The sequence below is a fragment of the Myxine glutinosa genome, chromosome 5, assembly GCF_964187855.1.
Source record: "Myxine glutinosa chromosome 5, kmMyxGlut1.1, whole genome shotgun sequence".
NCBI classification, from domain to species: Eukaryota; Metazoa; Chordata; class Myxini; order Myxiniformes; family Myxinidae; genus Myxine; species Myxine glutinosa.
In genome coordinates, this window is record NC_136265.1 from 136,418,409 (window position 1) to 136,445,979 (window position 27,571).

The 27,571-nt window shown below is 46.9% G+C and overlaps 2 protein-coding genes across 2 annotated transcripts in view; both read left to right on the top strand.

Annotated features, from left to right (window-relative positions):
- Nucleotides 1-27,571, top strand: part of LOC144892380 (uncharacterized) — a 547,127-nt gene that overhangs the window by 266,061 nt on the left and 253,495 nt on the right. The window lies entirely within an intron of this gene.
- The window catches only part of LOC137428384 (metabotropic glutamate receptor 1-like), a 236,838-nt gene that overhangs the window by 202,233 nt on the left and 7,034 nt on the right, over nt 1-27,571 (top strand). The window contains 2 exon segments of the mRNA XM_078777101.1: nt 23,957-24,546; nt 24,924-25,106. Coding sequence (XP_078633227.1) covers nt 23,957-24,546; nt 24,924-25,106 — 773 coding nt within the window.

Genomic DNA, 27,571 nt, shown 5'->3' on the forward strand with positions numbered 1-27,571 from the left:
TCCCCCGCTCACGGTCGCAGCGTAATGGACTAGTTGCGCTGAGCGAAGCGGACTGCACCGTGAGCCGGTTACCAATGACTAGACCCGATTTATTCGTGAGCTGAATCGCGCCGCGTACATCCAATTGGGAAACCTCTAAAGCGACCGAATGTGAAGAAGAAGAAGAAGAAGTACGGAGGAATAACAGGATTTATTAGTTCTTTACACAAGCCAAAGCAAAAAAAGCAGTCAAGGTTATATACAGGGAAATGGAAGGAGCAGGAGACACAGTGAAATCATTAGCTTACCTATACAAGCTTAATTAATAGCCCAGGACAACGTGAAAGACAGACGAACGATCACACTTACATGGGGAAATGCAGGCAGGAATGAATGGCTTGGAGATGGATGGCTTTGAGAGGCAAAGAAGGTTCAGCGGGGACTGGGCACGGTCGGGCCAGAAGGCACCGCCGTCAAGAAGCCGAGCCGCGGTCGTGCGAACTCCCACGGTCCCAAACTGCGCGGGCGAAGTTCCTTTCTCCGCACTGCTGCATCGCGCGCTCCTTGCGTTGCCTCGGTCCGTATTTCCTGCAGCGCGGCACGTATCACGGCGGCTTGGACACACCTGCTCATCTCCAGCGCATCTCTTCTGGGGGCGTCTCCCGCGGGTTATATAAGCCCCACCCTTGAACCTTTGCGAAACTCCCCCAAGCGTTCTCTCTCCGCCCTCTCAAGCCAAACCCCTTATACTTGGTTGGTTGTTCGGGGCTGGCTCACTCCTCCCCTCTATGACGAGGTGGAGACACGCCTTTCTTCTTCCAACCAACCGCGTGCTCAATGGAGTCCATTTGCGGCGAAAACCATCCAAACCTGACACTTTGCAGATGGGACCTACTCTTATTTAATTCGGTGCAATGAAGAGTCAAACTATTGGGAAACACAGTCTTAAACTACATAGAATAAGGGAATAACTATTTAAAAGGATATATGGTGCCCTGCGTGGAGGTTTATGGAATTAACTAAGAGGACGAGCTTTGACCTTTCTTTACATTACAGAGGGTGACATTTCCACACAACAAAACCATAATTCTCACATTCTTTACACTTTCTCAAATTCGTTACACTGCACCCTCCTTCCTTCAGGCCCGTACTCGGGCCTATAAAACTTTACTTTTAGTGTGACACGTAGGTGTAGTTCCCTCTACAATTAACCTGACCCTGAGTGCGACAGTTTTAAAACACAATTAAGTATGTCCCCCTGCTGCATTGCACCCTGCCTAACAGATTTGCGCCCACAGCTAACCGAATTGCGGAATTGTTTTCAAACTATACATTTACGGTGGAGAGCATTATTTTCAGTGACGTTATTCCTTATTTACAACGCAACCCAGGACCTGTGTTTTTTTCTTTTTAGGGAAACAAAAAGAAGGAAATTCCTGTTGGGAGGGAGGAGACAGCACGCATTGCATCGATGCACCAGTACCAATAACACCAAAGCACCCCAAAGCACCCAAAAGCACCAACCAGTGCAGTCATTACAGTTTGTAATAAACACAAAAAAAGCAACTGGTGGTCTTCCTTTTCTCTGCTGGGCCGATGTTCTTCCCGATGTCTTCTTGCTTCATGCGGCCTACTTGAACTAAAAAGCACAGAGTGTCCATTTTTTATTTAGGGCCACAGGAGCCAACTAAGGATGGTCCACCTGTTGGGCATAGGTGCGACCTTACCGAGGTCCGCAAGCAAGATTACCTGGCCACTATGGCCGGTCTCCAACAGAGGTGCCCTGCCCCAGAACCTGGGGTCCATCAAGTGGTACTTGGCTGCAGAACAGTGGTCCATAAGGTGGTACATCAATGCAATGCATGCTGGTTGCGAGGGTCCTGGCACACAAGGCGACCTCCGCACGCTCCCCTCGACGCCCAGTGGCGCACAGTCCTCGGGTGGGAGACAAGGGGGGGGGGAGGGGAAGAAGACAGGTGAGCGAAGGGGTAGGGTCACAAGGGTACACATCAAACAAGGCAATGCAAGGCGAGGTGCGTTTGGAGACGGAGCGGAGAAAAGCTCGTCCCTACCGTACGTCACCCCCCCTGTCACCTACTCTACCCTTGCCCTTACCCCATATTTACAACAATCTACACATTTATATATTCGTCACTAATGTCTCGTCTTCCCCATATTTCCCCTATACCAAATTCGTCTTCACTCCCACTAATCCAAAATTTGCCATCACCCAATTCATCATCAATCCTCATAAGGAGGAAGAGATGGAACACAAAGCACAATGTCACACCCACGTCATGATGCGTCTCACATTCCAAATATTTGCACAAAAAATAATCAAAACATCCATGGCATGGTGTGGAGTACGTCACCTCAGGTGAGTGGATGTAGATGGTGCGAGGAGATTTCCATCCTAACTATCCTCTAAATGACATTAACACACTTTACACTACCCGGGGTCTTCCCTGCCAATCCATTGGCCAACTTACACTATGGGTTCTAAAATCCAATTCCCATTGACAAACTGTGGTGCTTCTCAATTTGGGGTCTCACTCCCCCGATTCATCTCCCGGTGCCCTTGCACAATTTCCGGGCTGAGTCGTGTAGCTCTCCCAGCAGGTCTACCCACCTGCACACCTCCACCACTGTAGTTGCCACCCGAGCTTACCTAGCTCCTCACCCTAACCTATCTAACTGGGGAAGGCCCTCTGGCGCTCGCCGCACTCGGTGCCCTCTCTGGCACTGGGCTACCCGGGTCCGTCCTCCGGATCCTCGGGCCCCATCCACAACAACTCTACCGGCTCCCAGAGCCCACCTGCGGCCTCACCTGGCCGACATCCTCACAGTGGTGGAGTGCTCATTCAACTACACATACTAACAGGCTACACGCCCAGCCATTTCCACAACACTAATGCACCTATTCAAACTCCATTCTTCCACCACGCACCACAGATGCCAATATCCAACCACAATTTACCTGTTCCCTCTACCTAACTCTTACACTACCCTCCCCGGGTATTCGTGATGGGGTCCATCCTCCTTTCCCCCATCCACACCTTCGCACCATCCACTCCACTCCACAGTTTCCACCATACTCACTCCATGACCATCCATTCCATACTCCATATATTCCACACAACCATTCTCCATACACCTGTAGTTGCACACCTGTGCAATCTCACCTGGTGCCACCTGCACCCTCCTTCCTTCCTGGACCATTTGGTCAACACCACACACATCACCATCTCTCACTCATACACTGCTCCATACACCTGTTCAGTTGCACACCTGTGCAAGCTCAATTGTTCCTCACTCACTGCTCCATACACTTCCACGCTCAATACACTTTCGATCCTCAAACACTCGGCATCATCTCATCTAACTACTCCCCTCTGGAACTTGCGCTTCCCAGTCGCCCCTTTAAACTATTGTGCTCCCTCATCATTATAATCCAAACTAATCTACCTGCGTCCCCACTACAGGTATCATTGTCACTACCTAACCTTACCGTTGCCTATGGTCATCTTCTCTAGATCCCTACACACTATATCCTAACCCTCCCGGGCTAGTTTTCACTGCCAACCCCATAACTCCATTGCTCCTTTGTCCCCTTTGTGAGGGATGGCAGCGTTGCCATCCCACCACATCGGGCATCTCTCACTATAAATTTTGCTCACCAAATTCCAGCCAATTAAAAATTTGCCAATTAGCTGCCAATTCTATTCACTTTTTTAAAATTTCGGATCAAAAACACTATCATCATTACCGTTCATTAAACTTGAGCCTCGGTGCGTCGTTACATTCCCAAAGCCCGGCTTCGCACAGCCGAGCAATGAACGCGGGTGGTTTGGTCGCCTGCAGGTTGAATCCGTCCGGCTTTCGGTTCAAGGGAGGTGGTTTGGTCGGGCCGAGATTCCACGCACCATCTCGGCGCGGCACCTTGCAGTCCCGGGCCCGGTGGCTCAATCTCGCCCGGTCAGAACCCCGCCCCTGCCAGGGGGCACCGTCCCGCTTCCTCCTACTCGCCCATGAACCGGACCGGTCGCCTCGCCCGACAAGGCCCGGACTCGACCGTGCGGGGTGGGGCCAGGCCCGAATCGAGCGCGACGCTCCGAAGCGGGGCGACGCAGCATCGATCCGCGCGAAGCTTCGCATCCAACAAAGCGCGCCCCGCGCGAGGCTTCGCATCCAACAAAGCGCTCTGCGCACCGAGCGCCCGCTATCCGTCGCCCTAGCTGCTAACCCGGTCAACGTCGATGCTTCACTTGCATGCTCACACCACGCGACCCGTTTCACACTCACAAAGCCCGGCGTTCCAACGCCGTCCGTACATTCCACACACTCCGTCCATTCCACCAACGCACTCCCTGTTACACACCACACCTCTCACGCACACTCGCCGTTCGCACCCTCCCTTAACACACCTCGCGCACTGTCTTGCGCACTCTCCCTCGGTACGTACTCTGTACCACTCACCATGGGCGTGCACTCTTGCATCCACCCACTCACTCCGATGGGCTCTCCCACACCCGCGCCATTACCAACTCAGGTGTGCTTTCTCGCACACCCTCTCCGTTTATCCCAAACGTGCAGCCTCGCACCCGCTCCTCCAACTCACTCTCCGGGTCACTCTCACCCTCGCACGTACACTCCATCGTGCATTCCCGCTCACACTCCGTCCACCCCGACGTGCATTCTCGCTCGCACTCGGTTTCACACTCGCGCTTCGTAACACGCTCACTCCTTGACGCACACTTTTTTTTCACACGCACGCCATTTCCACTCACACGGGACACTTCACCAACGCCCGGGTGCCATATCGATCCCAATCGCCTGACAATTTTCTTCACGCCAAACCCCCTCTTATAAAATCTCCCGGCACCACATACATCCCGTCTCACCTTCGGGGTTCTTCTTCCTCCCTGCACCAACACCTGCAAATCTTCACAAGGATTAATGAGCACAGCATCAGGATGTGTATTCAGACTTTGAGCAATTTCCATTCCTTCCTCCGACTGTTGCTCTTCTACGTCTGTCGTTTCTACAATTTCAATTATACCCACTACTGTTTTTTCTTTATTCACCTCAACGACCGCTGGCTTTAATAAAATTTTCTCTCCTACCTCAGCGGTCGCCGGCTGCCCCATACCCCGGGTCGCGATCTCTATACCTGTCATTGTACCCGCGCTTTCCTCCACTTCGCCCAACCAGTGCTTCTCGACCCGCGTTACCTCCTCATGCACCCCTGGGACCTGCTCGCTCAACTCGCGGTCAATGTCCCTCTCCGCTTCCCTTACTTCATATGCGACTCTGTCCCTCGCCATTTCCTCAGCTATTTCTTTAATTTGGTTTCTGGTACCCCTTGCTTCATCCCTCATTGCCCCCATTGCTTCAAGTTGGCCCCCCAATCGCTCACTATCAGCCCTCGCTTCGTCCCTCATTCGCTCACTATCAGCCCTCGCTCTGTCTTCCATTTCTTTCATTTCCCTGCTTCTTTTTTCATTGTCGCACTTCGACTCTGCCATATATTCGCTGAACCGTGCCATGAACTGCTGCATGTCAAACGGCTGCATGTTAAAGCCCGCTGGTACAGCGGGCTCGGCTACCGCGCGCTTGTGCGAGGAGCCATTTTGCGCCTCTGCACCCACGTGCACGAGGGCGCCATTTTGCGCCTCTGCACCCACGTGCGCGAGGGCGCCATTTTGTGCGCCTGATACCTCCTCAACCACATTGCCATTGCTCTTCTCTTCCATTTCCCCCACATACTTTTTCCCGGGGTCCTGGGTCGATTCTACCCCCCCTTCTAACTCACCCACCTGCATCCGATCGCCTTGATTGTCCATGGCACGACTCAATTTGGGATGTTAAACAAAATTTCGGCCGCTCGTAATTTCGACCAAATTTTTTGATGTTATAAAAAATTTGGTTCGAGCCTCGAATCTCACTCCCAGACACCAATTGTTACGGCCAATAGTACAATTGGTGTACAAAATTTGGGCTAAATAAATTTAGTCCCAGGTTCGAATCCCAACTCCTGACTACCAATTGTTACGGAATCCAACGTCGGCCTTCCCCACTTACCAAGGGGGGATTAGTCCCCTCGCTTATATGACTGACCGACGTGGTCCTGGGGGTATGACGCCACGGCCGGTCGACGCTGGGTAGGGTATTAGGCCAAAACCGTCCTATTACCTATTAAAATACCAGCACCCCCCGACACGCGAGGAAATACTCCCCCGCTCACGGTCGCAGCGTAATGGACTAGTTGCGCCGAGGAAAGCGGACTGCACCGTGAGCCGGTTACCAATGACTAGACCCGATTTATTCGTTGGCCGAATCGCGCCGCGTACATCCAATTGGGAAACCTCTAAAGCGACCGAATGTGAAGAAGAAGAAGAAGAAGTACGGAGGAATAACAGGATTTATTAGTTATTTACACAAGCCAAAGCAAAAAAAGCAGTCAAGGTTATATACAGGGAAATGGAAGGAGCAGGAGACACAGTGAAATCATGAGCTTACTTATACAAGAAGCCGTCAAGAAGCCGAGCCGCGGTCGTGCGAACTCCCGCGGTCCCAAACTGCACGGGCGAAGTTCCTTTCTCCGCACTGCTGCGTCGCGCGCTCCTTGCGTTGCCTCGGTCCGTATTTCCTGCAGCGCGGCACGTATCACGGCGGCTTGGACACACCTGCTCATCTCCAGCACATCTCTTCTGGGGGCGTCTCCCACGGGTTATATAAGCCCCACCCTTGAACCTTTGCGAACCTCCCCCAAGCGTTCTCTCTCCGCCCTCTCAAGCCAAACCCTTTATACTTGGTTGGTTGTTCGGGGCTGGCTCACTCCTCCCCTCTATGACGAGGTGGAGACACGCCTTTCTTCTTCCAACCGACCGCGTGCTCAATGGAGTCCATTTGCGGCGAAAACCATCCAAACCTGACACTTTGCAGATGGGACCTACTCTTATTTAATTCGGTGCAATGAAGAGTCAAACTATTGGGAAACACAGTCTTAAACTACATAGAATAAGGGAATAACTATTTAAAAGGATATATGGTGCCTTGCGTGCAGGTTTATGGAATCAACTAAGAGGACGAGCTTCGACCTTTCTTTACATTACGGAGGGTGACATTTCCACAAAACAAAACCATAATTCTCACATTCTTTACACTTTCTCAAATTCGTTACAATATATATATATATATATATATATATATATATATATATATATATATATATATATATATGTATATATATATATATATATATATATATATATATATATATATACACACACACAGACTTGGCATTTAATATGGAATTTTTTTTTTGTGGGGGTGAACTTACTTTTCAAGATGTCTTAGAACCAAAAGTTCATTGGAATTATGTTGAAATTATTCTAGATTTTGTTAATGTGACCTTTAAAAGAAACAAAAACCACATTTGACATTTCAAAACAAATAAATTGATCCTTGAAAGTGATGTAAACTGATATCGAACTCAATTCACAGACAGTACTGTGTTAAACTTCTGTACGTTTTCCAGAAGTATCTCTTTATTTTGCGCATTAGCCAAAAATGTTTTTAACAAAAACAAAAGTTAAATTATGACTGGGATTACGGACAGTAAAATTACAGTTCAGTACTTCGTGTAACCCCCACGAACATTCAGGAGAGCACGTACACATTGAGGCATCCTGTTCACGAGATTTGCCAAGGTTTGGACAGGAATCGCTTGCCATGCAGTGACAATAGCCTGCTGCAATTCACGTACAGAGGTCGGATGCTGGTCCAAGTGGTCGATTTGACGTGTTAATTCTGCCCGCAAGTTCTCCATCGGATTCATATCCGGGGACATGGCAGGCCACTCCATATGCTCTACACCACGGTCAGCAAGAAAGTGTTGGATCATGCGAGCACGATGAGGCCGTGCATTGTCATCTTGGAAGACAAAGATCTTGCGAGATCTTGGAGACGGCGGCAGGGATTTTCGAAGCTCCACACGGTCTCCACGTTTTTCGAAGTTAAGTCTGTTCACAATTGTATTTTGTCGAAACTGTATTTATCTTTCGGTGTGTGAAGTTATTGTGTGCAACTTTGGTTGTTTCTCGGTGTTTATCTTTCATAAATTGATCGTCTGTTTGCCGTGTCGCGAGCAAGGCCTTGTACAGTGTGCACTGTACAACCTTGAGGCTTTGTTTTTCTCTCAGTGGTCCGTCGTTTGTGATCCAATAACTTTCGTTCTCTGTATTCCCAGTCTTTTCACCCATAGCCTACTTCCTTGTGTAAATCTCAACTCAAAAAAAAAACAAAAAAAAAAAAAACATTTCCTTCTCTGTTCTCATTCGTTTATTCATTCTTATTCGTTCGTTCGTTCTTCGACCACGTGTTTCTCCCCCATTTCCCCAGATAGTTTTCACTCATTAACCTTCAATGTTTACACTTTCCCCTCAAGTTATGTATTCCGTCATATTTTATAACACCTTTTTCTTCTTCTTCTTTAAAAGGCTGCTTTCGACTTGCTCACCAAATCAATTCATCCCAAAAAAAATATCCATCTCCTATAGTGCCTTTGTTCTACATTCCCTAAACTCTCCTGCACTCCATCCTCCATCCAGCGTCCTTAAACGTATTTTTAACTCGAAGGTCACAAGAAACTCATTTTGCAATAAATGTTCGTTTCCCATAAATCGTACACTTTCAAAAATCCAATCTCACCCCTCCCCTCCAAATCTTCCCCATAACCCCTCCCCTCCAAATCTTCCCCATCACCCCTCCCCTCCAAATCTTCCCCATCACCCATCCCTTTCAAATCTCCCCCCTTGCCCCCTCCCTCCTAAACTACCCCCTCACCCCTCCCCGCCAAGACGCCCCCTCGCCCCTCCCCTCCTAGACTCCTGCCTCACCCCTCCCCTCCAAATCTCCCCCATATCCCATCCCTTTCAAATCCCTCCCCTTGTCCCTTCCCTCCCAAACTCCCCCCTCACCCCTCCCCTTCAAATCTCCCCACCCTCATTGCTTCTCAATTTCCCCCCGCTCACTCCCCCTCCTCAAAGCGTCCTCCCCGCTTCTTCCCCCTTCAAACTCTCACCTCCATCTCCCCCAACCTTCTGCCTCGCTCTTCCCCCTCCTCAAATAACACCTCATTGTGGCTCACCCAATCACCATCAAACTTTTTGTCCGCCCCATCCTTCCCTTTCTCCGAGCTATTCTGAAATCTCTGACACACCTTCAACAGCTCTCCCTACCTCTTCCACCTCTTCCACATCTTACCCTACCCCTCCTCCCCCCTGTTCTGTATCTGATGCTCCCCCTTCCTCTTCATTAACGGTATGGACCTCAAACATCCGGGGCCTTCGTTCAAACTTAACCGATCTCTCCATACAGGTTGCTTCTGTCAAACCAGACGTGATCTGCTTAACAGAAACTTTCCTCCTTTATGATGTCTCTGATTCCATAGTATCTCTCCCGGGCTACTCCCTCCTCCGGTATGATAGACCTGAGCCTCGTCCTGGAGGCGGGGTTGCTATCTTTATCAAAAACTCTCTTCCTCACTCGCCCTGCACTGCACTCTCTCCACCTCACCCCCAGGAATACCTCTGGCTACGGCTTCCCCTTCGCTCCCACCTCTTGTTCATATGTGTGTTGTACCGTCCACCAAACAGTGATGACTCCATCTACATCTCGCTGTCTGATGATATGGACCAACTTCTATCTACTCATCCCAACTCTCTCTTCCTCATATGTGGTGATTTCAACTGTCATCATGCCAGTTGGCTGGGTGTGGGTACCTCTCTCACCAGCCATGGCTCCTCAGCAAAGGACTTCTGCGACTCACTGGGACTGACACAATCTGTCAATTTCCCGACCCGGATCTCAGTCAACGGAACATCTTCTCTTCTGGACTTGGTTATGTCTAACTTCCCTGAAAATGTCTGCTGCTCTTCTTCTGCTCCGATCGGAACATCTGATCATGTCCTTGTTAAAGTGGACATCTCTCTGACCATCCTCAGGGAGCCTGCTCAGCGTCGACGAGTCTGGCATTTCACTCAGGCCAACTGGCACGGTCTTCAAGCAGCCATCAATCATCTGGACTGGTCTCCCATCTCTACCACCTCTGACATCAACTCATCCTGGGAATTCTTCCAAAGTAAATTGCTCTCTCTCATGCACAGATTTATCCCATCTCGTCTTCAGTTGTCATACCCTTCCTCCCGTCCATGGTACACGGAATCTTGTGGTGAGGCTGTTGCCCAGAAACAACTTGCCTTCGTCTCCTGGAAAGCAAATCCAACGGAAGGAAATCTCATTTCCTTCCACAAAGCCCGAAACAAGTGTGTGTCCACCCTCAGGAGAGCCAGGAAACAATATCTCTCCGTTCTCAAGACCGAACTCTCTTATCTGTCTCCCTCTTCCAAATCCTGGTGGCGTCTGGTCAAATCCGTTTCTGGTGTTTGTTCCCCCTCCATCCCCTCCCTTACCTCAAACGGCTACACAGCTGACTCCGCACGTGAAAAAGCTGAATGCCTCAACTCCGTGTTTGCCTCTAAATCTTGTGTCCCAAACCCATCCCTCTCTGTACCCACCATACCCAGTCGTACCCTGCTGCTCCTGGACTCCGTGTCCTTTCCTCCTGACAAGGTGGAAAAGTTTCTGTCAACCCTCGACTCTGATTCTGCAACTGGACCCGACGGCATCAGCCCACGGGTCCTAAAATCCTGCTCTGCTGCTCTATCTCACCCTCTCTCTGTTCTCTTCACCCTCTCTTTTGCTCAAGGTCAACTGCCATCTGCTTGGAAATCAGCCAACATCACCGCTTTGCACAAAAAAGGTGCAAAAACAGATCCTAGCAACTACAGACCAATCAGCCTTCTCCCAATTATCAGCAAAGTCATGGAATCCATCATTGCTTCTGATATGAAATCTTTCCTCTTCTCCAATGGCTTGATCTCTGATCATCAATTTGGTTTCAGACCAGGTCACTCTACTCTGGACATGCTGCTTCTGCTGTCTCAACAATGGATGGAGGTCCTCAATGCCAAACAGGAAATTAGAGCTGTCTCCCTCGACATATCACGTGCCTTCGACACGGTCTGGCACCCCGCTCTGCTCACCAAACTCTCCTCCTTTGGTATCCATGGAAATCTCCACGCATGGCTGGCGGACTTCCTCTCTAGTCGTCGTCAACGTGTGGCCCTGAATGGGTTTCTCTCATCTCCTCTTCCTGTTCAGGCTGGAGTTCCCCAAGGCAGTGTTCTGGGCCCCGTGCTTTTTCTGGTCTTCATCAATGATCTCTCTGACTCTCTCGAAAATCCTCTCTATCTCTTTGCTGATGACTCCACTCTCTGCCGCTCCATTCCTCTTCCCTCAGATCGGCAGTCTGCTGCCTCCTCACTCTCTGAAGACCTGGACAAAATCACAGACTGGTCAAACAAGTGGAACATGTCTTTCAATCCTGACAAATCTCACACTCTTACTATGTCTCTCCGAAAAGATCGACTGGACAACCCTCCCATATACTTTCTCAACAATCCTCTCCAAGAAGTTCTGTCGCTCAAGATTTTGGGTCTCACTATCTGCCATGATCTTTCTTGGGAAAACCACATTTCCAAGCTGGCCTCCAAAGCCAGTCGCCGACTGGGCATCCTCCGTCGTGCGAAGTCCTTCCTCGGCACACCTGAGCTCCTCACCACATACAAGGCTTTCATCCGCAGCTCAATGGAATACTGTTCTCCCCTATGGGCCGGTGCTCCTGCCTCACACCTAGCTCGGCTTCACGCTGTTGAAACCAAAGCTTTCAGAATTATTGGAATCTCCCGCGATGAAGCTATCTCTGAGGGCCTTTCACTCACTCACCGCAGGCAGGTAGGTGGTCTTTCTGTCTTCTACCGACTCCTCTCCGGCCTTGCACCCCCAGCTCTCTCTGTGCTCTGTCCCCCAAATATTCCTACAGGTCGCACAAGATCTGCCAGCAACCCTCTGATGGTTAAACTGCCGAAATCTCGGCTCTCCGCTCACCTTCACTCTTTCATTCCTCTTTTCTCCCGCCTCTGGAACAAACTCCCTCACTCCCTTCAATCCCACTCCTCCCTCCAGGTCTTTAAAACAACTGTTCACCACCATCTCTTATCTTCCCCCATCCAAAACCTTGATCTTTTCTACCCCCGCTAATTCACCCCAGATCCACCTTGTTTGAAATTCCAACTTCTTTCCTGGAAGTCCTGGCAGTGTCCATATGTTTTATACCTCTCCCACTGCCCCCTTCCCACGCCCCCCCCAAAGCCCTCGCCCTCTCTCAGATCTCTCGATGTCTCCATGTCTCTCGGTCCCTGCTCTCAAATGTTGTGTTTGTGTCCTTCCCCCTCTCTCCCCATCTTGTCTACCGCTCCCTATGTTATATGTTTTATGTGTCGGTTTGTCTTTCTGTGTGATTAATGTTCGCTCTTTCACGAGCCTCGATATTGTATACAAAAAAAAAAAAAAAAAAAAAAAAAAAAAAAAAAAAAAAAAAAAAAGTTTCCTCGAAAGGCTGCACGAGCAAATGGAAGCAATGTTTCTTCCAGAATGGCCCTGTACTTGAACTGGTTCAGGTTTCCTTTCAGAACAACCAGGTCAGTTTTGCCCCCTGCATGAAAAGCAGCCCAAATGGTCACACCACCACCTCCAGCTTGGACTCCTGGCACTATACAATCTTTGTTGTAGGCTTCATGCACTTGTCTGCGCACTCGGACGCGGCCATCTTGACGATAGACCAGAAATCTAGACTCGTCACTGAAGATCACATGATTCCAGTGTCCTGGCTGCCATTGACGGTGCTCTCTGGCCCACTGCAATCGGCGCTGGCGGTGTTGTCTGGTCAGGCGTGGCTTTCTCAGGGGACGCCTGGCACGATAACCTGCTTGAACCAGTCGTTGGTTGACTAGCCTTCTGGATACAGGCACATTTGTCAGTTGCTGCCACTCAGCCCTAAGCCGATTAGCTGACTTGGTACGGCCATTGCGGACTAACCGGTGCAGCTGGCGATCATCCCTCCTTGTGGTTCTGCGGGGACGTCCTGGCCTCGGTATTGGAGTAGGGACACCCCTCTGAGTATTTCGTTTCAGTATCTTTGACACCTGACCTTGAGTGATGCCATACTGCCGAGCAATAGCATGCTGTTTCATGCCGTAATTTCGTAAAGCCACCACTCCATGACAAACAGCATTGTCGAGTTGACGGACCATCTCCAGAGGAAGCGGCAATAACTTTTGGAGACGTGCAGCAGTTGTTTTCCACTAATAAAGAACGCAACAACCCTTGTATACCCGACTGTGAAGCCAATCATCAAATGCACCTGTCCGTACATTTTGCCACGCCACCTGTGATATAATCCTGTTGTTGACTTCTTGCTGCGACAGACAATCAGTGACATGGTTCTTTTAACAAATAAATCACCAAAGTGTAAAAGAAACTCACCAGATTGATATACTGAGTTACGAAAGTAAACCCGTCAAGAAAAAAAAAATATTCCATATTAAATGCCAAGTCTGTATATATATATATATATATATTTATATATATATATATATATATATATATATATATATATATATATATATATATATATATATATATATATATATACACTATATATATATATATATATATATATATATATATCTATATATATATATCTATATATATATATACTGTATATATATATATATATATATATATATATATATATATATATATATATCTATATATATATATACTGTATATATATATATATATATATATATATATATATATATATATATATATATATATATATATATATATACATATATACATACATACATACATACATACATACATTCCTGCCAATATCCACGTACCCCCCTATCTCCAATGCTTCCTAGGTACCAATCTAATTCCAATTTCAAGCTGTATATTCTTTGTGCTGCCGCTACTTTTCTAGGGAGACCATTCCATGCATTAACTATTATCTGCCTTGAAGACCCTTGCTTTACTACTGTCCTAACTCTCCTCTTCTTTACTCTCTGGCTATTATGACCCCTGATCATATCACTGTCTGTCCTGCTGAAAACCTCTTCTGCACTTATTTTGTGTATACCATTCATTATCTTAAATATCTCAATAAAATCGCCTCCTTTCTAATGTATGAGCCCTGTGTCCTTCAGCCTGCTCCGTATAGCTGAATCTATCTAGGACGGATTTGAGAATCCTGTAATTTTTGTAAATACCACCCTTTGTAAATGTCATGATCTGTGTAAATACCTCCATAATTGTAAAGGTCAAAGGTCGTCCCCCTTAGTTAATTCATCGCATACACCTAGCCAATCTTAGAATCTCTAAATAGTTATTCCCTTATTCTATGTAGTTTAAGTTTAAGTTTAAACTTTGCTTCCAGCCATAAAACATTGCTTCAAAAAGGGGACCGAAAAACAACAACAACCACGGTTCCCGAAAAAGGCCAACCCCCGCTTTGTGGGGAAAAATGGCTTCTAAAGGTGGTTTTTTAATGTAGTTTAAGGCTCTGTTGCCCAGTAATTGACACTCCATTGCACCGAATCAAATAAGGATAGCTCCCCTTCAATAATTACATTTCCCAGCCAAACTCTCCCTCTGGGTAAAGCAGCTTGACAAGCGTGGGGTGCGCACCCTCAACTGGCCTGGGTTTGGAAGCGGCGTTCGCTGCTATGGTGAATATGTGCTCCGTGCTCTGTTTGGACAGGAAGGGGCGGGGCTGTTCAGCCCCATGCCCAAATAAGGATACAAGCCCAGGGCGCGCCACGAGGGGCGGGGCTGTTCAGTCCCATGCCCAAATAAGGATACAAGCCCAGGGCGCGCCACGAGGGGCGGGGCTGTTCGGCTCCATGCCCAAATAAGGATACAAGACCGTGACATTGCCATATAAGGCCACCAACACAGAGTACGGGGGCGGTACCCAAACGGCCGAGGGCGTGTCACGACCCCGCTTGATATATGCACGCGACAATCGCGCAAGGGAGAACCGCAGCAGATGACCGAAAGAGCCCGAGGCGTGTCGAGGCAAGAACAAGCCCTGCCACGTGGAATGAACGAGATAAGTGTGCCGCCGCCGCCCTGCTCGCTCCCAGCCCGGAGAGGACCTGCTTGCTGTGCGCCCTGCCAAACCTTCCAGCCTTGTGGTCCTACCTTCCTCTCCCTCCAGCCAATCCACTCTGCAATTCCCTATTCGTGTGAGTGAGTTCGTTCTGTCTGTATTGTCCTGGGTATAAGTAAGACTGCATAGATAAGCTAGAAATTGCTCTGTGTCCTTCTGCTCCTTCCATTTCCCTGTAAATTACATTTCTTTTCTTCCCTGTTTTGGTTGTGTGTAAATAATAATAAATCCTGTTCTTCCTACCTTGCCTTCTTTCCTTCACATCCGTTCGTCCTTGTCTTTTCCATCATGGAATACCTGTGGCACGATTTGGCCAACGTTCCGGAATCGGGTTAGTGACTGTTAATAGCTCGAACTCCGGGTTGCTAAAAACCGCTCGGCAACTAGACCATCTAAAACCGGGGTTCGAGCGGGAGTCCCTCCCCTGCTTCGCGGTCAGGAGTGGCACTCAGGTCCTTGGGACTTTTCGTAGACCAAATACCCTGGCTGCTCCTGACCGGAAGGAGCGTTGGGACCCCCAGGACTCACATCGGTCAGTCGTGGACAAGGGGATTAATCCCCCCTTCTTAAGGGGAAAAGGGGCGATGTTGAGATCCGCAACAATATATATCTATATATATATATATATATATATATATATATATATATATATATATATATATATATATATATATATATTGTTACGGACACGGCTAAAGATGTTGCTTGACCGAGCGGAATGGCCGCCGTGTTCGTACAGTTTACCCGATTACCCCCGACGTTGACCAAATCGCGCTATGCTAAATCAATGATGGAAAGGACACAACGACTGGGATAGATGAAACGACGCAAGGGGTACAGTTCTCAAGACCTCCGGAGGAGGATATAATTAGTGGTGGAGAAAAGGGGTAGATTACACGGTAGTGAGGTAAAGACACAGAAGAGATAGGCACTTACATACAATCTTATCTATCCCAGACAGACCACAGACAAACGGAACAAGACTGACTTACACAGGGATTGATGGCAGGGAAGGACAGGTCGGTTGATAGCACAAGGTGCACCTTGGCTCGGGGACAGGATCAAGCACGGTCCAATAGATGCAGGGAGGCCTCACAGCGCTCGGAGGTGGCGTCTCTCTTGCTTCAAGCTCAGCGCGCATCTGACGTCACCTCCCTCTTCCTGCGCATGCTCAGCGGGGAGTCACACGCCCTCGGCTGGTTGGCTCCGCCCCAGATGGGACCGGTCCGCCGCTTCTATTGGGTGTGGGGGTTACCGGGCTCCGCCCTTGACGAGGAGCTGACAGCGAGCCCCTACGTGGTAACCCCGTCGAGCACATGTTCGATGGCGGCTCGCTGGGAAGGCCTGGTGCCCTCCCAACACCCCCTACCAACCAAGCCGGAGTGAGGACGCGCACTCCCCGCGCCGCCGCCGTTGTTGTTGTTGTTGTTGTTGAACCGTGAGGAAGAGCTGCGGGGAGGTATTGGGAGGTCCTAAACTTCCTAACGGTGCCATACAATCACATTCTGGTGCAACGAAGAGTCAGAATTAATGGAAACGAGTCCTTAACTGACATAGACTAAGAATAATTAGCAAGATGTCCTATAGTTGTCTACGTGAGATGCGGTGGACCTGGATGCGACATTTAATGGGGGAAATAGGGGGATGTCGGGTCTACAGAGTGTTGTTTACAGAAAATGGGACTAGGGAATGGGGGATTGGGGATAGTTGGGAAGTATTGAGGAAATAGGGGAATATTTACAAGCGGATATGGATGGATGTAAATCCCATATCCGCAACAATATATATATATATATATATATATATATATATATATATATATATATATATATATATATATATATATATATTGTTGCGGGTCGCGGACAAGATGTTATTTTGACCGAGCGGTTGGTATGACCGCGACCGAACAGTTATTCCCCGACTAGAACCCGATTCCACCCAAACTTTGGCCGTATCGCACCGCAGCTGCCCAATCTGGAAAACTCTAAAACGACCGAATGCAAAGAGGAAAAGGAATAAGACGAGAAGACGTACAGAAGAGTAATTGGATTTATTATTTACACATATAAGTAGGAAGCAAAAAGAAAGCAGTCACGTTTATTTACAACACATAAGACGCAGGTGACACAGTGCAATCTTTAGCTTATACAGACTTAATTACCTACCCAGGACAGAACAAACGAAGACGACTCACACGGGGAATGATGACAGGAATTGGCTGGAAGGAGAGGAAAGTCCACTGGGTCCGGCAGCACGATCCGCACGTTGGGCAGCCGCCGTTCCTTCGCGGCCCTGCTCCGAACTGCCGTCCAGGTCCCTAAGCGGTTGGCGAGTGTTGTTGCTGCTGCTGCTGTAGACGCTGCCGCTCGCGAGCAAGGTGACGAATAGCAGGCTTGGTGCTTCCTTGAATGATCTCTGCTTGTTGGACCTCACAACTCAGCTCTTTCTTGGACCCTCTCTCTTCTCAGCTCATCTGCCTTGGACCTCCTCTCGTCTCAATGGCTTGGGCTCCCTCTCGTCTGCCTGTAAAAGCTCATCTGCCTTGGACACGCCCTGCCTGCGGGTTATATAGGCCCCGCCCCTCAACCTTCGCGAACCTCCTCGATGTTTCTCTCCACACCCTCTCCAAGTCCAACCTCTTGTTCGTGGTTGGTTGAGTGGGGCTGACTCACTCCTCCCCTCTATGACGAGGTGGGGACCTGCCTTTCTTCCCCAACCCTGCCTCGTGGTCAATGGCGGATGAAGGGAAAACCGCCCAACATGCAGTTGGCAATGCGAATTGCAATTGACGAAAAGGGGGGAATGGAAGTGTTGGGAGTGGGAATGAAGGGAATCTATCTCTTTTCACTGGTGCAATGGAGTATTTCAATTAATGGGAGACACAGCCTTACCCTAAAACACATAATAAGATATAACTATTGAACAGGGGTATTCTATGATTGGCTGTGGTGTGGATGCTTTATGGACTAATTATGGGATGCCCTTTGACCTTTACACAGCTCCGGAGGCAGGAGGCGCAGAATAAACAATAATAATAATTCACACAATCAAAAAAAATATACAGTCCTCATATCCGCAACAATATATATATATATATATATATATATATATATATATATATATATATATATATATATATACTTACATACATACGGTCCTGCCAATATCCACGTACCCCCCTATCTCCAATGCTTCCTAGGTACCAATCTAATTCCAATTTCAAGCTGTATATTCTTTCTGCTGCCGCTACTTTTCTAGGGAGACCATTCCATGCATTAACTAGAACGGGCACTCGGTAGAGCGCATACCTTCGCCGCAGCTACTGTTCTGTACTTGGCATGGGAGTGTAGGGAACAGAACAGTGAACAGTTTGGTGCTGATTTCATGCAAATCGGATAAGAATTGACCGAGTTATGACAAAAAACGCACATTTTGCAAGGTTGTGACCCCCCTGACCTTTGACCCCCAACCGCTAACAAGGGTAATGTCTTCACTGGGTCATGTCGTATATCACAAGATCGGGCATTGAATTCTGAACATTTTGGCATTAGTTGCATGCCAATTGGATAAAAATTGACCGCGCTATGGTAAAAATACGATTTTGACCTTTTCGTGACCTTGACCTTGACCTTTGACCCGATTGCTCCCAAAATCTAATCAAATGTGTCCCGTATAATAACCAATCATCCCACCAAATTTCATGCAATTCGGTTGAATACTTTTTGAGTTATGCGAATAACATACACACACACACACACACAGACATACAAATAAATACACAGCGATCAAAACATAACCTTCCGCTTTTGCGAAGGTAACTATTATCTGCCTTGAAGACCCTTGCTTTACTACTGTCCTAACTCTCCTCTTCTTTACTCTCTGGCTATTATGACCCCTGATCATATCACTGTCTGTCCTGCTGAAAACCTCTTCTGCACTTATTTTGTGTATACCATTCATTATCTTAAATATCTCAATAAAATCGCCTCCTTTCTAATGTATGAGCCCTGTGTCCTTCAGCCTGCTCCGTATAGCTGAATCTATCTAGGACCAGAATAAATCTAGGCGCTGCACACTAAACCCTCTCTATGGCAGCTACGTCCTTCTTCAGATGTGGTGACCAAAATTGAGCACAACATTCTGGATGAGGCCTCGCTAAATTCTGATGCAGTGTTAACACTACCTCTTTTGATTTGTGATTGATCCCCCAATGAATGCAACCAAAAAGGTGGGAGAGATGGATGGAAGAAATTCAAATTGATAAAATGAAAAGGGTGGAGGATAGGCAAAATAAAGGAGTGTTGAAGGAGGAGGCTGGGAGGAAATCGGAGAAAATGGAGAGGAGGAAAGGGAAATGTATTAGCCGAGGTGGCGGGGGGGCGGGGGGGGGGGGAGGAGTAAGAGGGGAGGTGGAGATGGAAAAGGTGGAGGAGGTAAAAAAATAGATAGCCCCTTATCTCCTTGGCTTAGATAATTAGAGAATCTTGAAAAATTGCCTACAACGACATTGATCCATGGAGTGCATTTCCCTTGCAGTCTTGGTATAAACTTTTATTCTGATTCTGATTCTGATATATCATACTCTGTCGAGGAGCGTCCGTGCTGCTGAAGCAGTTTCTTATCAAGGGTTATTCCGGGTGGTTCGCCATTGCTTTCTCGGCAGTAGTTAGGGCTGGAATTTGTAATTTGGCCAGGGTGCCCGTGATAGCTCGCCTCCTCTTCACGAAGGACACCGTGGGATCTTTCACGTCCACCCTCTAATACCAGCAGACGGGACACCCAGTTTGACGTCCATCCGAGGAATGGCAAACGCTGATGAATCTTCCTGCCTGTGAAACACTGGAATGACAGTTTATAATTGGGTCAAGATTCAAACCCAGGTGAGACAGCTGAAAGGTGAGTGTGCATACCTCTAGGCCATCCTGCCAGCCTAAGCTTTTATTAACCTTCTTAAATAAGTTTTCTTGTCCTACTCTGTCCCGACGTCCCATGTATATAATGTTCTGGCTTTATGGAACAATGAAATCAGTCTCATTTGGCCAACAAACAAGGCTCTTCCCCATAGCAAAACTAGAAGGCACTTTGTAGAGCACATAATCCCATCTGACTCAACAGTTTGTTTTCTATCCCACTGATAGGCCAGATGTGCATTCATACGTGAACCAAAATCAAATGAGCTTGTTCTTGTCACACACCCAACTTATCCACCAAGTTTCTTACAAATCAATCCATAACTTTTTGAGATATCCTGCTCACAGACAAACAGATAAGACAGACAGACAGACAGGAGTGAAAACATTACCTCTGTCCACCTCCGCTGGAGGAGGTAAAATGTCAAAAACAGAGTCATTGTTATTTGCTGAGTGTGCACAACCAATAGGAAGCTCCACAAGTGACATTCACAAATATTGGTGCAATGCGTTATTTTATGGATTGAGCATTAATGAAAGGTTGCCCTGGGTGTACAATAACACATACTATACAGTTTGACATTGCTTCGACGATGAGAATGAATGGTTGAGAGCAGCCATTCATAACCAACATCATGCAGAAAGCAGTTCTGAAGTATCCTTTACGTAGGGCAAGCTCATCCCTCGCTTTTAAAATAAATAAATAAACGTGCGTTCAGAAGAGCCAGGTATATATGTGTAGAATTGATTGTGTTGGCTTAGCGGTTAGGGTGCCGGCTTGGGATCCTAGGATCCTGAGTTCGAATCCTGGTCGATCGCTGAATTAACGCCAGGGGGGTTTACTCAGCCTGTCATCCTTCTGAGGTCGGTAAATTGAGTACCAGCTGATACCAGCGGGGTACACACCAGGATGAATGATCTTGGTGTGTACCCCGATTTAGAATAGGTACCTGCGCATTGTAAGAGTCAACTAAGGGTTGGCGTCAGGAAGGGCATCTGGCCATAAAACATTGCCTCAAACAGGGAACCATGATTGTCATGGGGCCCGCAAGGCTAACCCTCGGTCTAGCGGGGAAAAAATGGCCTTAAAACGATCATTCATTCTGCAGGAAGTCTGGGGGGTTGGGGGGGAGGGGGTGTCATAAATAACAACTAAAGGTGTTTACCCTTGAAGGCAACCTTTTCCATATGTTGGGAGTAGATCAACTATTGAAAAGTAACATATGCAAAATGTATTTTAAATCTACACTCTGTCGGCAGATGGGGTGAGAACAAGTCTGCCATGCTCATGCCAAGCAACCACAAGTCTGGCATCTCAAGGACTGTCCTTCTTTGATGTCAGGCAGCTTAGTGGAGGCTTACGGAGGGAGTTCAGCGATGGACCAGGATTCGAACTCAGGATCCTAGGATCCCAAGCCTGCACCCTAACTGCTAAGCCAATATATATATATTTTTTCATTCATTATATATATATATAATAATGTTATAGCAGACAATTAATGAGGTGATGGAGTTCCTAACCTCATGACAGATTTCGATGGATTTACTCTGTCTTTGCGATAAACACCGATTGCTGCCTGTGGTTTTGTGAGCATTGTCGCATTAGGCCTCTTTGCTCAAATTTAAGAAAACACAGATCCCATTATTTGAACCACCCTCTCTCCCTCCCCCCAAAGCCCCCACCCCAAAATAATTTCCATCTTGGAAATGACTATGCATAATGGATTTGATTCAAAAGCCCAATTATAAAATTGTAGCACAGCCAAGGATGGGATGGCCTGGTTAGCGTCGTCATCCGGAACCAATAGCTCATAACGCTCATGGGTCCCAGGTTAAAATCCCACATACTGTATGCATTCGCCTATCATCTATCAACGTTCCTGTAATTCACGTTAAAGTCCATTTATGTCTACTAATGTTCTTGTCATGCATGTGATTGATGTTCGAGCTCCTCCTTAAGCTGCAGATCAATGTAAAAATGACGTTTGATTTTGAAAAAAAGCAAAAAAAGTAAAAACAACAACAATAAAAGCCAAAAAAAAAAGCAATGTTGCAAAAATTGCCCCTTTTAAAGAAAATGTGTCACAAGGTAATTGATTGTTGTAAAGTAGAAAGAATGAATGAAAATAAACGTCGCAGGGTTTCGTTTTACCGGCTGCAATCCAGTGTTGCTTCTCCTGCTCATCAGCCATTCCACTTCCTTGTTTACATCCCCAAGTCTACATTTAACGCTCACCTCCATTGATTCATCCAGCCTCCTTTGTTCTCTCCTGTTGAAATGTCTTCCTGAATTAGTCTCGCCTTCTCTTGCCTGTGGAACTGTGTTCCCGAGTCTGTCTCAAGCTCTACTTTCCAGTATTTAATGTCTGCTGCCCACCTCCACCACCACCACCTTGTAATAAATCCAGGTTCTACCTCTGAGCTTTACTATACCTGCTGAGACCCTGTTCCCACCTTTCGCATGCATTTTGCTCCTCTTGCGGTGTGATGCATCTGTATATTCTTGTCCTCCCTCCCATCTGCTCCATTTTGTGCCTCTTGATCCTGTGCCCACGTTGTTCTGTTCTCTCCCCATGAGCCTTGATACCTGTACTGTATGTAAAAAATATATATTCATGCATAAATTATTGCAAATCTAAGGTTTTGCACAATCAATTCTACATGATTGAAAGGCCCAATTTAGGACATTCTTCATGAAAGACTACAAACAACAACAGGCATTTTAAGGCCATTTTCCCGACTAGAGCGGTGGTTAGCCTTACGGTCCCCATGACAATCTTCTCCATTTTGCCCTATTTTCTGCATCTCCCCTTGTTAACCCCCTTGCCCGCATTTCTTCTTCCACCATCTTTAGCCAAGTCTTTCTCGGTCTTCCCGGTCCTCTACTTCCTTCTACATTCATTTCCATCACTCTTCTCAACCAGTCACTTTCATCCTTCCTCAACACATGACCAAACCATCTCAACCTGTTCCTCTTCACAGCATCCATCACAGGCTCTGTTCCCATCATCTTTCGCAATTCATCATTTGTCTTCCTCTCTCTCAACGATACTCCGCACATCCACCGAACCATTCGCATTTCCACCCTTTCCACCCTTCGTTGCTGCTCTACATTCATTACCCATGTCTCGCTCCCATAAATCATAACACTTCTCACACATGCAGTATACACCTTTCCCTTCAGTTGCAACGACACTCCCCTCCTCGTCAACACGCCACTCAGTTCCCAAAACTTCTTCCATGCACATCTCACTCTAGCAACCGTTGCTGAGTCTGATCCACCTTCTTCATTCAGAGAGTAGGAAAAGACTACATACGAGTAGAGCAAAATAGAAGGAAAGGAAATCAAAACTACGATCACCAAGGTTACAGTTGAAAAATAATAATCTTTCATTTCCTCAGAGTATCTTCAGAAGTGTGGTTTTGTACTTCCAGACTTTTTTTTTACTCAGTAACAGTCATTGGATGACAGGATGGCCTAGGCCCTAGAGGTATGCACACTCGCCTCTAACGTTAAAACGGGCATTCCGTCTGCCAGCATTAATTTGTGGACGTTAAAGATCCCATGGTGTCCACTTAGCGTAGACGAGATATCGTCGGCACCCAAAACAAATTCCAAAATTCCTGCCCGAAGTATGTCGTCAAATGTCAGGCCTAGCCAGCCGTCAGTTCGTGAAGAACTTGGGACAAAAAACTTCCCCCGGCCAACCCCAAAATAATATGGGAATAATTGTGTCCGTAAAAGAAGAACTCAGTCGTAGTCATGTCTCTGGACCTTTGAACGTTTGAGATTATAACATGTAGTTAAAACTACCAATTGTAGGTCGATGCTGTGAAGTATAGCATGTCGTTAAAAATTCTGGATGTTTTGAGGAGTTCCGTTAACCTTTCTTGTGCGTGGTTGTGTGTTTGCAAATCAAAGACTGTGAAATGCTGCCAATCCTCTACTTACAATGGAGTGACCCAGAGGTCATGGCAGCTGTGGCGTTTGCATGTGCTGGCATCCTTGCCACGGCCTTTGTCACCTTGGTCTTCACTGCTTTCCGAGACACACCTGTAGTCAAGTCCTCCAGCCGAGAGCTCTGCTTCATCATATTGGCAGGTGCCGGGCTGGGCTACGCATGTACATTCCCTCTGGTCGCACAGCCAACGCGCACCGCCTGCTACGCCCAGCGTATAGGTGTCGGGCTCGCCTCGGCTATGATGTACTCGGCGTTGGTCACCAAGACCAATCGCATTGCACGCATCCTGGCGGGCAGCAAGAAGAAGATCTGCACCCGGAAGCCACGGTTCATGAGTGCCTGTGCCCAGCTGGTCATTGCTGCGGCACTCATCGCCATCGAGGTTGGCATCTTGGTGGCCTTGGTCATCATGGAGCCACCGAAGGTCATCAACCACTATCCGAGCGTGCGTGAGGTCAACCTGATCTGCAACACGTCCAACATCGCAATGGTAGCTCCTTTGGGCTTCAACGGGATTCTCATCATGAGCTGCACATACTATGCTTTCAAGGTATGTGGGGCATGACATGATCATTGTAGTGGGACTGTATACACATCGATCTTATATACACTTAGTTAAACCTTATGTAATTAAAAATGAAAATGCTCTGCAGTACACTGAATACACAGACCTAGGAATATGTATCCTATGTATACTGTATCTACAGGAGAGGAAGTGGGGTCTTACCCCCAACTAAATCCACTGTAGGAAGAGAAAATGGCCCTCATGTTGAGAATTCTTTCCCCATCATTTGGACATGTATGCGGATCACCGTAATGTCGACTGTGTCATTGAAATGGCATTGCGATGTAACGGCAACAATCACACGTGGCCTTTTCACCAATCCACAACCCCTGTTCTCCTTCTCTTTTTCCCCTTCTGTGCAGACGAGAAATGTTCCGGAGAACTTCAACGAAGCGAAATACATTGCGTTTACCATGTACACCACCTGCATAATCTGGCTTGCGTTCGCTCCCATCTACTTTGGCAGCAAGTACAAGATCGTGACGACGTGTTTCTGCGTCAGCCTCAGCTCCTCCGTAGCTCTCAGTTGCATGTTTCTACCGAAGGTAAAGCCCTGCATGAAAGACGTGTACTCGGATCAGATTTAGCAAAATTGTCATCCATTTACTGCATATTGATTTAAATACTGCTGTTCTTGAGTTATTTGAGGTGAAATGATCGCCCTGTTAGCAACAAACATTCCTCCAAAGATTATGTTGGTTATGACGCCATTGGTGGGTCTGACGGGTTTGCCATGCAAAGGTGTAGTGCACTTGTATTTCCGATGTCAAAAGCCTCGGGTTGATTCCCAACCCGACTATAAACTGTCCAATTGATGCTTCACGGGCAAGGCATTGCCTCAAAGTGTGCCATGCTTCGGACGGACATAAGGATCATGAATACACCACAAAAAGAGCAAAGGGTATTTAAAAGAAACCAGCAAATATACAAATATATATATTTTACAAACCAAAGGTGAAGACACAAACAAAACCACAACCAATTTTAAAGGAAATGCTCATGCAAGAGCTATGAATACATCAAGAGCAAATTAAGCGAAAAGCTGAGAGAGAGAGAGAGAGAGAGAGAGAGAGAGAGAGAGAGAGAGAGAGAGAGAGAGAGAGAGAAAAAGAAAGAGAGAGAAAAAGAAAGAGAGAGAAAAAGAAAGAGAGAGAAAGAGAGAAAAAGAAAAAAAGAAATGTATTCAAGGACACAGGAAGAAACATATATGCAAGCAATTAGTTCCAAAGAAAAAAGTCAAATCAATCAGGAATTATAAAGTAATTACCACTTTTGAATCATCGACTGAGCACAAAACATTGCCAATACACCACTTTCTCTCAAAAAGTTGGACGTTTCCATTACTGACAAAGAACTCAAATTCTAGCTTGAGTCGTGTTGAGACAACCCCTTTAAAAAAAGAAATAGCATCAGAGCCATAGCCGTTATCTATTTTAATTTTCCGAGATTTATATATTGCATATTTTGCAACAGCAACCAAAAAATTGAGAAGAACACCCACGTCTCTACATGTGGGCCTGAAAGACACACCAAATATAAACATATGCATATTGAAAGGGAAGGACAGTTGGTGAAAAAGATATTCAAGGAACAAGAAAAGCGATGTCAGTCTACGACACTGTACATAAGCATGAAACAAATCCTCTTTCTGATCACAGAACGGACAAGTTTCCGGCAGTGAGCTGTTAATACGGTGAACAAAAATATTGGAGGGAAGCGCCCAGTGTGCTAACCTCCATTGTATATCCGCTAACACACCATGTATTGGTAAGGTGTACATGTGAGGCCAAAGGGGAGTAGACGGAGACCCCGACCCTAACCGCTCTGACCACAAAGCTACTCGTGTTCTCCCAGAGAGGGGTACATTCTTATTTTGTCGAGAGAGATCACGGATTCCAATCTTAGTTACAAGATGAAAAGGGGGGGTATGTTCAATCTCCGGCTGAAGAGAAGAAGAAGGGAACACTTTGATTTCAGGGAAACCTAACCGAAAATCCTCAATGTTACCAACACCTTCCCAGCCGATGTTTAGCTGTCTAAATTTTCTAATGACTATACGTACAACTTGGTCTACAAGTCGGACAGTCCGAGATCCAACTGAGGTTGCCACCAAACCAGCAGGTTTCCACTTAACTCCAGATGAATCTCTCAGATCACATACTTTGTTAATCCCTCCTTGGATACATTTTTTAATCAGGGCATGGCTATGAGGGATACCAGGAAAAAAGTTATTGAAGAAAAGGGGTTCTTGAAGGAACATTCGACAATTATAGCACTCAAGGAAGCGGTGGACGTCAAACCTTTTCCAAGTGTCCAATAAACTCTGATAGAATCTCGGAAGAGAGGCAAAATTTATATGCTTGAGGTCTATCAAAAGAAGCTGCCGATCATATATCAGTCTACCAGCCTGTTGTAACAGAAAAAATGCAAAGGGCCACCAGGGCAGCTGTTCAGCGAACAGTAGTCTCTGCAGAGACTGTAGCCGAAAGGCCACAACCCGGCCAGAGATATCAACAATGCCCTGGCCACCTACCTTCCGGGGGTAGTACAATATCTCAGGCCTCAGCCAATGGTAGCCACTCCAAAAGAAGTTTACCAGCATTTGCTGAATAGCCATAATTAGTTGGTTTGATGGCTGTAAAGCAATAATTCTGTGCCATAATTTTGTTGCAACCAGATTGTTTATGACAAGGGTACGACCTCAGTAGGAGATGGACCTTAGCAGTCCTTCCCATGCTTTCAATCTGTGCATAATTTGTTCCAGCACTCCTTCCCAATTTTTCATTTCTGTTTCACGATTACCAATATGCACTCCAAGATATTTAACCCCATCCGTTCTCCAGACCAGGTTGTGTGGGAGTGAGGGTGGTGATACACAAGAGAGATTGCCTTTGCCACACCATAATGCTGTACTTTTATTCCAATTGATCCCACCGGAAGAGGCTGCAGAGAAATCGCTCATACAACGTTGTAAAGCAGAGACATCATTGGAGCTTCTAATCAAAACACA